This window comes from Sprattus sprattus, assembly GCF_963457725.1.
Source record: "Sprattus sprattus genome assembly, chromosome: 13".
NCBI lineage: Eukaryota > Metazoa > Chordata > Actinopteri > Clupeiformes > Clupeidae > Sprattus > Sprattus sprattus.
This window is the reverse complement of record NC_137911.1, coordinates 24,674,344-24,686,179: the sequence shown is the minus strand read 5'-3', so window position 1 is coordinate 24,686,179 and position 11,836 is coordinate 24,674,344. Positions and strand designations below refer to the sequence as shown.

At 45.7% G+C, this 11,836-nt stretch overlaps 1 protein-coding gene across 1 annotated transcript; it reads right to left on the bottom strand.

Annotated features, from left to right (window-relative positions):
* Positions 1-893: 893 nt before the first annotated feature.
* Positions 894-9,265, bottom strand: dpysl5a (dihydropyrimidinase like 5a; the record flags this gene model as incomplete). The annotated part of the gene is made up of 12 exons (XM_080849876.1): positions 894-992; positions 1,278-1,446; positions 1,656-1,863; positions 2,090-2,232; positions 2,412-2,553; positions 2,912-3,068; positions 3,401-3,476; positions 3,651-3,695; positions 4,032-4,100; positions 4,234-4,413; positions 5,261-5,419; positions 9,005-9,265. 12 exons carry the CDS (start codon positions 9,263-9,265, stop codon positions 907-909), a joined length of 1,695 nt encoding a protein of 564 aa, XP_080706002.1. The 3' UTR covers positions 894-906.
* Between the last annotated feature and the right edge of the window lie 2,571 nt (positions 9,266-11,836).

The following is an 11,836-nucleotide window of genomic DNA, read 5'->3' as shown; positions in this document are numbered from 1 at the left end:
ATTAACGTTGTTCAAGTGAAGAAACAGGCCACAGAAAGGTGCTACATTGTGGCAAAGTTGCTGCAAACAGATAGGAAACATCATCCACGCTAAGGCTTAAAATTTCACATTATGTGGTTTGTGTTTTTGTGATAAATCCAACAGATTACAGATTAATTATTTGCCTTTCAACCGTTTTTGTTTGTGTCAGAACAGTCCATCAGTCAGAAATGTCAGCGAGCCCTAAAAGTACAGAGAGAAGGCAAATGGCCAATGATCATTCCAGTCTTTGTACACATATTTCCATTTGATTTCACTCCGCACAAAACCAACTGGAAGGCGGAGACGTTTTAAAAGTATAAGTGCAACACCAATCATACCATAATGAGGTAAACATACAGTTATGTGCCCGAAAAATACATTCTAAAAAATATTTTTAGATCATTCAAGACTGACTCCAATAAATAACAATAAGCAGGGCTGGTACATCTGAAAAGAAAGTCACTGAAATCAAGCATTGCAAAGAAAGATGAATGCTGTGTGTTAAATGAGGTAACAAAAGAGATGAGTATAAGCTTCAAGCCTCTGGCTCAAACTGGACCACTGCATTCTTTCTATCCAATAACCCTCATTTTCAATAGTCAAAATTCACTTTCTTTGGGAGTGTTTGTTTGTCTAATTGCAACTTTGCTTCTACACATTTCTTACAACTCACATTGAAAAAAATGAATGCATTAACAGGCAATAATGAAAGCACCCAGTTACATGTATCTCCCTGTGTTGAAATAGTGCTAGTTTTTTTTGCTCAGTATTTATTGTAGAGTGCACCATGAGCTTCAGATACACAGGGGTGGCCTGGTGGGAAGGGGGAGGGGCTTCCAAAATCCGGTTCAGCTGTTTTTGGTCCAGGAGTGGTGGATGTCCGCGTTACCAGATCCCACTGGAGCGACCACCAGGAGGGGCCAGGATGCGGGCTGAGGCCCTCTTAGGGATGCTATCATCAATCTGGGCACCTGCCAGAGCAAAAGGAGTAGAGACCACACAGATTAGCAGCATAGCATTAGCCAGTGTAAGAGGGTATCACCATGGTAACACTAGAGCAGCATTACCTTTAAGAGGCTGTTTTTGGCATCTGTTTACCAGACAGGCTTAGCCAGGACACTATGTGCAGTGTGAATTAAGTGTGTGTTTAACAGACATGCTTGGCCAGGACACTATGTGCAGTGTGAATATGTTTGTGTGTTTACCTGACAGGCTGAAGCTAGATCCGTGCAGTGTGAATATGTTTGTGTGTTTACCTGACAGGCTGAAGCTAGATCCGTGCAGGTCTCTGACTCCCCCGTGGCGGGTGGTGGGGCGGGAGTTGGGGTTGTCTCCATCTGTGGAACCAGCGTCCCTCTTCCCTGAGTTCACCGTAGCTACGTCACCCTCATAGGGAGCACGCTCCACTCCCTTTAGAGCCTGACACTAGACATGCGCGCGCACACACACACACATACACACACACACACACACACACACACACACACACACACACACACACACACACACACACACACACACACACACACACACACACACAGGCAGGTATGTTGAAATCACTGCAACTACACACACCATTTCTGCTTGTGTAGGCTAACTCTTGTGCTAGTGCACTGCTGCCAGCTGTACTGCACCTTCTCTCTCTGGACCATCTTCTTGTAGAGGTAATCAGGGAATGTCCGCAGGGGGTAGAACTTTCCAGAGCCCTCAGAACAGGTGAAGATGCCATTCTCATACACCACACGGCCACGGCTGATGGTAACCAGAGGGACGCCATGGCAACGCAAGCCCTCGTAAAGATTTACATCCCCTCCTTGAAGCTGTGTGTCCACAGAGATGGTCCTAGGAGCACACACACACACAAAGAAAATAAATACCTACCTCTACAGTAACCAAGCATAGCTCAGTCTTGCACTGATGGTAAACTGTATATGTGATGAGCATATTGGGAATACCTCGGGTAACACTTCAAATGGCCACACATAATTAAATGAACAGTGCTTTAGTGATCAGGCCAGAGCTAAACCACCAGGTATGTCTCCCCTGAGAGCATTGCGCTCCTCTGTACCTGGCTGCGTCAGGGTCCCAGACCACCACATCGGCGTCTGCTCCGGGGATGATGCGGCCCTTGCGTGGGTAGAGGTTGTAGATCTTTGCTGCATTAGAGCTGGTCACAGCAACAAATCGATTCTCATCCATTTTACCTCCAACCTGGTTGCCATGAAAACAAATACAAAGTTGTCTTAATATCCTTTTTCCTTTGTGTGGCAAACGTTCTTCCTTTAAAAGATAATCTAACAACAAAGACAATTCAAACATGACAAAAAGGATGGTGTCTGTCATCATGCCTATACTATCCTTCAAGTAACAGATTTTCCTTCATGTCTTACCACGCCTCTCTCCCAGATGACACTCATGCGGTCCTGGATGCCTGGGACTCCGTGGGGGATCTTGGTGAAGTCGTCTTTGCCCATGGCCTTCTGCTTGGTGGTGAAGGGCCGGTGGTCTGACACAACTACATTTAGAGTGTCGCTGAAATGAGATAAGCAAATTATCGTGCATTAAGACACGAGTAGCTCTCATCACATTAGATATTATCGAATCAATTTAAAAACATTATACAGCCATTGGGTTTCTGGCTGGGTTCAACCTCTGGCCCTAAACCCTTACTAGTGCGCTTGACGGTATTGTGCAGTAACTGTAGCAACAGGGAGTTTTTCTTGCCCCTGTTGCAATTGTGCTTGCACTAAGGGGGTTCAGGCTCTGGGCTCTGTAAAGCGCATAGAGGCAATTTTATTGTTATGGCGCTATATAAATAAAATTGAATTGAATTGAATTGAATAGCAACAGACACTTTCAAAACTATGCAGCAAGGGGGTGAATAACTCACTTTCCCAGGAGGCTCATCAGGTAGTTGGGGGTGTTGGGGTCGAGCCTCAAGGGGGGCACAGTGACATAGGCAGCAGCATGGGCCCATTCCTGGTGGTAGTACTGAAGCCCGTTCATCACGGCATGGGCCATGGTTGTCTCACCGTGGACCACCTTCCCTGCATGTACGAATACACACATACACATTCACGCGCACACACACGCATACGCACACACAAACACACATACACACACACACAAACACACAGAGAGAAAAAGATGCTTTTTGTTTATGATGAACAAACTAGCATATATTGTATGTTGTTGAGTCCAATAACACAGCTGTTATTTACAAGACACACATATTACCCACTAGTACACACAAACGTTCCCTTTCTTTAGTTAGGTCTAAGCGTTGTACTCTGGCAATTACACAAAGTATACTAATGCCCAAGGCGTCTTTGAGTGTTTTTGTCCATCATAGCATTATTGTCATAATTTTTTCACCTACCTTGCATCTTGGCAGTAGCTACTACATCCCCGGCAGACATACTGGAAACATTCACCAGATAGATGGGGCAGTGTGCCTGTGGATACATATAAACATATATACAAAAATTAACAATAATGCCATTGCTAATGGTGCTTTAAATCTTTCTAAATAAATAAAGTGTTCATTAATTGCTGTACAAAATGAATACTTAATACTGTTCATGGCATGGGGCTGTGATGTTTTAAAACCAGAACAAAGTCATACTCACTCTGTTGGCAATGGTGATGGCACGGTGGGTGGCTTCTGCCTCCAGCTGTTAATGAATGAAGATGTTTAGGCATTTGGGTGAGAATTTATGTATAAGTCATTCTCAAACTTTAGTACAGAGAGTTTATTAGCGCTGGCTCCATGTTTGATCTGCCAGAGAAGAGCCAGAACTACATGAGAGACAGACAGACAGACAGACAGACAGACAGACAGACAGACAGACAGACAGACAGACAGACATAACTACATAAGAGACAGACAGCCAGACAGCCAGACAGACAGACAGACAGACAGACAGAACTACATGAGAGACAGAAAGACAGACAGGGAGGGAAGAAGAAAGAGCATGGGCAGCAAAGACAGATGGAGACAAACTCCTCACCTCCTCTGGACGGCTGATCTCAATGCCCTCTGGACCACTGATGCCGAGGTCTAACGCCTCTTTCGCTCCCTAAGGGATAAAACACAAGACTTGTCACTTGACGCATCCTCTGAGGCACACGGCATAACAAAGGAAACAACGCCCGCAAACAACAAAGCCGATCTAGATCTCCTCGTGCTGTCGGAGAGTAAGCCACTCTCACCTCAGCGACCAATTCTCCGTTCTCGGCGTGGACGCGAGCAACCGCCCCGATGTCCTTGCAGTGCTGCAGCACCTGGTAGAGCTCGCTGTCCCTCAGCATGTAGAGGTCCTTATAGGCCATGAACATGTGGAAGGAGTTCACCCCCTTCTCCCGCACTAGCGACTCCATCTGGGCGCTTACCTGCATCGTCACAGGGAAAGAGATACTCACTGACTGTATGATATTCAAGCTCATATATTTATACAAATAAGGACCATAGGAAACGATTAAGGAAGATTTCACACTGAGCTCTAAAATACAATGTCTTTCAACAAAAGAAGAAATCTAACCTCTATAATTCAGATTTAAAATTCATATTCAGAAATGCTCTCAAATGTAAAAGACAACAGACAACCAGATTGCATCTCAGCAGTGCAGTGCCCCTTTAGCCCAGCAGAGGATGCCAACATGTCAAGAGATGGTATCTCTAAAAGACCACACCCCTTGATACCCCTCTCTATCACACACAATCTCCATGATATTTTTTCACTCTTCTCTGGTAAGCTACACTAATTTCTGGTAAAGTACACTCTTCTCTGGTAAAGTACACACTTCTCTGGTAAAGTACACTCTTCTCTGGTAAAGTGCACTTTTCTCTGGTAAGGTAGCCCCTTACCTAAATCACATGTGATTGCTATAATACGCCCTGTGTCCTTTAGGGTCTTGATAAAAGTGTGTATCCGTAGTTCAACTGACAGGGCAAGGTGCTTATGATGCCAAAGTCTTGGGTTTGCAGACAAACTAACAGAATGCACATCTACTCTGTCCCACAAACGGGTACTGATGTTCTCTGTGTTATTTATGTGAATCAATTAATCATACTCCAGCAGTTTGTGCTGTCATGTGCTGTAAAGCACTGTATAGACTTAGATGGATGGATATGTACTCCTGTTTTAATATTCTGAACTGTGCCTGTGAGGGTAATTGTGGTGCAGTGTGGATCTAGGGCAGGGATGCTGGGGTGGGGGGGGGGGGGACGGTGCGTTACCTTGGGTCCCCACCAGGTGACGCCCACATGCAGGGCGTAGTCACAGCAGGTCTTGGAGTCGGCCACGGCGCGAGTGCTCTCATAGGCGTCCAGCAGGGACTCATTCCTCTCAGGCAGAACCAGATCAATCACCATGGTGGTGCCTCCTGCCAGAGCGGCCTGTGGAGAGGGGGATTACAACAGATATATTAGCTCAGGTTCAAATGTATTGTCATTGTGCAGGTACAAAATAACAGAAACGGAGGTGCAAAGACACTGCATTATTTACAGATAGAGAACATATAAAGGTAGTGTAAATTACACATTTGTGTACATAAAACATGTGACTACAACAATATATTCTAAAAACAAACCGGTGGGAGGAGAAAAGGACTCTAAACTGAAAATATAATGATCAGAAATAAAGAATAGGTGAGTGTGGGTGTGTATGCACACATGTTCACGTGAGTGTGTATCTTCGCTGAGAACCTTTGCCCTTTAAGCTTCTTTGAGAGGCCAGTGGCGGGGGGGGGGGGGGGGGCTGGGGGGGGGGGGGGGGGGAGTCTGGGGGGGGAGTCTGGGGGCATGAGGTATTTGAGGGCCATTGTCTCTGAGCACAATGAGTCAACTGAAAAGACTTTGCAGCAGTCTTTACAGCAGTCCCTCTGTCTCTATGGCAACAGAAACCGATCTGCATTTGTGTTAGGCCACGCCCACGATAACTGACAGGGGAGGAGGAAAGAAAGAGAGAGACAGAGTGAAGAGGCAGAAGGAGAGAGAGACAGAAAGAGAGAGTGAAAGAGAGAGGGGGGAATGCCACTTGTATCTGCAACACCAAACAATGGCCATTTAGAAACAGTTCCTTTATTTGTCTTCTCAAGCACAGCTTGGGTCACTGTGTGTGTGTGTGTATGTTTGTGTGTGTGTGTGTGTGTGTGTGTGTGTGTGTGTGTGTGTGTGTGTGTGTGTGTGTGTGTGTCTGTGTGTCTGTGTGTGTGTGTGAGTGTATGTGTTTATTTGTGTCTGTGTGTGTGTGTGTGTGTGTGTGTGTGTGTGTGTGTGTGTGTGTGCTTGTGTGTGTGTGTGTGTGTGTGTGTGTGTGCTTGTGTGTGTGTGTGTGTGTGTGTGTGTGTGTGTGTTTGTGTCTGTGTGTGTGTGTGTGTGATGCTGGGTAATGCACTGTGACGGTACTAAGGCCAGACCTAAGCCCTTCATTCACTCTCTGTTCAGTGAGCCATAGAAACTGCCTGGTTCTACAGTATATTCACTTCTATTATACAGTAACAGTGTAACCAACTATACATAGAAGTACGGTGATATTGGAGACTGCCCCTATTCATCACAGTGCTCCATGCCTCACTGTAGTTTCTACAACAGTGTAGAACAACACTTGATTAAACTTCTCTACTACTCAATGAGACATAGCATCAGCTTGTAACCATTCAAAACAATGCTGAATTAAAAACTGATTTGGATAAGCTTAACCGTATCAGCCTGTGCTTTGCAATGGGAAAAACAAGTACATTTGCTTTGAGGGAGTACTCTGTCAGAATTCCCAAGAGTGTACTACCTGTGGGATTTGCTGGGATGGAGATGGAATGGGGGAGAGAGAAATGGGAGGAGATGAAGGCAGGAGAGGAAGATTAGGAAAAAGAGGAGAAGACCAGGAGAGAAGAGAATACATATAATACATTAAGGAATTCTTTGGGATGTGTTTAGACAGAAGAGGAGAAGAGAAGAGAAGAGGAGAGGAGAAGAGAACAACAAGAAATTGAACCGATGAATCCTATAGGGAGAGGAGACGAGGGGAGAGGAAAAACGCTGACAGCAAAAGAGAGAGGATTGGAGAGTAGGCAGGCAGAGGAGGAGAGGAGTGGAGAAGGGAGGAACAGAGTTAAACTGATGGGATTCAGCGGGAGAGAGGAAGGGAGGGTAGCCATGATGGGATGGAGATGAAAGGGGGGAGCAGATGGCTCCACAGAAATGTGAAATACCCCCTCATCGATTTCCCTCTCCTCTTTCACCCCTACTCTTCCACAGAGCAACCCCCCCCCCCCCCCCACACCAACCCATCTCAAAGCACCCCTCTGTTCGCCCTCCACCACTGTTCGCTCTGTTTGCCCTCCACCACTGTCGTAACAACACTGTTGTTCCATTAGTTATTACGCCTCTCCCATTCAATCGATCATCATGGTTATAAAGGAGCACATTCATGCATACTGTAGTTCCCTTAACACAATGCCCAATATAAACTTCACAACATACATTCTGTAACTTCAAACTAGTTTTGAGGTTTGTTTTGTTATATAACTTCACTGATAAACTGCAGACATTTCACTCAGAAATGCCATGACAACCAGGCTAATTGTATTTTAGGCATGGACTACTGTATATTGACCAACATATTGAGCAATGGCCTCTCACAATGGTCAGTTTACCCCCTTTACCTCAAGGGACTGTTCCTGGTAAATCTGTCTCAATTACAAGGGACTAATCAGATGACGAGATAAGAACTATAAGACGGTTTATAAGCAGTGTACACGTCAGATGGTGCTGGTATCAGTAAGATCCTCCACAAGATGGTGTCAGTCAGACAGTGCCAATGGCTGGGTGTGATATGTTTCCTCTGTTTTCTGTTCATGAGGAAAATGTTAATTACAGTAATGTCTGATGAAGTTCAATATAGACCATCTACAGACTGTAATTTGCAGTCAGTGTAAGTGAAGTCAGTGAGTTTGCTATGATTATTATTCCATAAGAAGAACGTATTTAGCCAAAATGGTGGTGCACATTATAGCTTCAGAATTACTTGAAGATGATCACTGGACCCGTGTCCAAGCTATTCTTCTGTACTGACAACTCCACATAATAGAATCACTGTACTCCTTTAAGTTATTTTTAAGTTGAAAAGAGTTTATTTTTAGCGCGCCCTGTTCTCCATGGGCACAGGCTTGAGCTAGACTTCTTCATGGTGATTTAGAACTGAAGGCTCCTCACACAAACAGAATACCAACTAAGACAGCCCCAGGTCTTTTGGGGGTAGGAATGATCTCAGTTCCCTTGGCTCCCTAAAATGTTCCAACTCATCTGAATATCTCAGCTCCACATTCCTCTGAGATATTCATATATACACACTCTGTATGTAACGTGTTGATTAGGAGGTATATGCAGATGAGGATATAAGGATGAGATGCTCATTTGGTGCCCAAGCCAAACCGAGAATATCAGGTGGGATGGGTTATGTGTTGTAAGGGGGGGGCTCTCTGTTAAAAAGTATGTTTGCTTCCAATTGCTGTTGCCCTAGGCAACTGGCAATGCTGCTTCCACCAAGAATCCCAACTGAGTATAAATGCATGGGGCACAACATCTGGGGCAAACATTTCAACATAGTATCTCAGGAAATGTCCCAAACCACCTACCCCTACCAAGTATTTGCAGCAAAGGCAGTACAGCAATGCTGAGAGGATTTACAAGCCATTGTGACTTCAAGAGAGACAAGCGACACAGTCAATTAATCTGCAATTTCAAATAATCAGAACAAATGATGTATACTTATCATGTCAATATCACATTGATTTGCACCACATCAGATGGCACTGTTTTATGCTTCTCATTATAACCTTTTTACTTTGTTTAAGTCCAATTTCAGTCCAAATCTGATGATATGATTTTTCCAACTGTTTGGCAATTTACTGTGTAAGTAGTGCCTATTCTTAGACACAGAAAAGCCTTAACAGAGTCACTTCTGCGTGGGCTGGTCCCCACCTTGGTGCCGCTGTAGAAGTCGTCTGCGGGCGTGGCGTTCATGAAGCTCTGGTTCAGGTGCACGCAGGTGTCCACGCCGCCGGGCATCACCAGCTTCCCCGAGGCGTCGATCACCTTGGCGCCACCCGGGATCATCAGCTCCTTGCCCACCTGCTGGATGACGCCGTTCTCGATGTAGACATCCGCCTCCTGCGTGAAGTCATCGTTCACCACCTTCCCCCCCTTAATGAGGATCCGTGCTGTCGATCCGGTGGAAGACATGATTCTGAGAGAGAGAGAGAGAGAGAGAGAGCGAGAGAGAGAGAGAGAGAGTAGTGGAGAAGCAGAAAGGAGAAAAAAAAGTGCATGTAAAAAGAGAGAGAGATGGGAATGGGAAAATGGATTAAAGAGAGATAAAGAGATGGCCAATAGATGAGGAGATACAATGGAGAGAAGGGCCGAAGGACAGAAAGACAAAGAAAGACGGAAAAGATAAAAAGAGAGAAAGAGGTGGGGGGGGGGGAGGGGGGGGGGGTGGTAGAAGATCCAATGAGGAGAAGTGGAAAAGATATGGAGGAGGGACACCAAGTGATGGAAGAGATGAGGAAAAAGAGAGTTAGGCACTGGAATAATGCATGCAGGAGGAAGACGTAGCATACATGACTAAACAGCAGAGATAAGAGCCATGAGGGTAGCACTGACGAGTAATCCGACAGGACGGGTGTGACATCGGTCTGAGGCTTGGAGCGACAGACAGTGAGCGAGACGTGTGATGATGACATCAGTCTGTCAGTTGGGTTGGGCGAGATAAGAGAGACACTCTCCGGGTGCTGCCTCCGAGAGCACAGCTGAGGAGCGTCTCTCTCAGTCCTGACGATGAGCACATGGCACGCGCTCGCCTCAAACTAGGCCACTGCTTCAAGTCCACACAGCCCCCGCACCACCACCACCCAAGAGTGTTCAGTTTAAAAGGTGGTGAAAGTGCTTCAGCATGTTTTTAAACAGCTGAGTGGGAGGGGATGTTCGAGAATGAGCTAGAGTGGGTCTTTGGCCCAGGTTGGTTTATCTAAAAGTTTTCCCCTTGTGTTTCAGAGGCAACTGTACTAAGGTCTACATGCACCATAGGCATAAGCATTTGAAAACTAGTGTGTGTTTGTGCACGTGGTGTGTCTGTGTGTTCACACACACACAAGTTGTGAGTATTTCCATAAGGTGTGAACAGGAATGCCTAGCATAATGTGAATACATCTGACCGGTGCATGGTGTGTGTGTGTGTGTGTGCACGCATGTCTGCAAGGCTGGCAGGCTGGCTGGGTGGGTGGTTGGACGAATGAGGCTGTGTGCATGCCTGTGTGTGCGTGCATGGGTGTGTGTGGGTGCGGCAGGACTACGGCATGGTGTTTTACCCCTCCCTCTTTCTCCCTGCTACTGGTTCTGCTTTAGGGCAGAGTGAGGGAGGGTAAGAAGAAAGCCCCATAGATTCTGCACCAGTGCAAGGTGTACAGCACCACTCAGCTCAGCTGCTGGCTCCTTCTAGCATCTCATGCTAAATGAACTACAGTCTCGTTTAAGATATACTGTATGATCTTTATGTTAATTATCAATTGTAATACAGTTTCAACAATACGCTGACACATATCTGCACCGTAATGAGGTATGAAGACTGGTGGCTAAAATAGATTCCCTGCCTCAGGGTCGTTTAAGTGATTTGTCGAGGTGGACGTACTCATAGGATGCTTCCCGGCTACTTTAGGGCAAATAACTCATCATCAACAATAAGTGGGTGTGGATAGGGTGTTTCCACGAACACACAAACTTAATTCTTATAAATAATATACCATCGGATGCTTTCTATAGGTTCCAAGTATTGCCGGCATCTCAGAAAGTGAGAGACCCATCCCACAAGACGCTCCCGAGTCTATAACACACAAAGAGGAGGCCAAACCCTACTCTAATAGAGACATCGCTCACGCTAAACCACGGCAAAACACCACCCAAGAATAACCGGCTGCCTCAATCAACATAGCGATGATTTCATTCATGGGTCGTTAGGAGCATGCATAGCAGTTAATCGTCATTGTTCAGCTTTTACACCGCCATAAGTCAAATGTTGCACCATAACCGAGACAGTATTTCAATGTTCAGGAGATATGAGCACGTATAGCTTAGAAGTTAATCACATTAGCGTTGATAAATGTAAATTAGAGAGTGAAGCAACACCGGCTGCAATTGCACAGACCGGCACAAAACAATGCAATTCAGAACAGTGTAGCTTCCTATTCAGTGATCATGGCCATAAAACCAGTGACACCAATTACCGGCCTTTGACCGTAATGTTGTCTAGATTCGTAGCTGGTGATATAATTTATTAGGACATAGGGTAATAGAAAAATAACATACCTTTCACGTTCAACGTTCCCAAATTGATCCTTAGCTCTCAATCAATAGCAGCAAACAATGACTGCCGATGCCACCCTCCAGTAGACACGAGCAGACACCAGCAGATGCTTTACCCGGTCCAGCCCGCACACCCTCCGCTCGCAGCATCCAAGCGGCCGACACACAGAAGGTCCAATCAGCCTCTAAGCGTACGGCTGTCATCGCTGCCTTGACCAATAGCGTTGCTGCTCGGGCGTGCCTTCTCATCCGGGGTTTGTGCCAAAGCTCGTCTCAACAGTGGGTAGAAGAGTCACGGGAACAGACAGCCGCAACAAGTCAGATTTACTAATAAACTTAAACCTAAAATAACGTCACATTCAAAGAAAGTAAGACAAAGTGGAGAACGCAGGAAGAAGACTTTCACTGACCCTCTGTAGCTATTGGTGTGAACAGACGAGACAGTAGGCAACACAA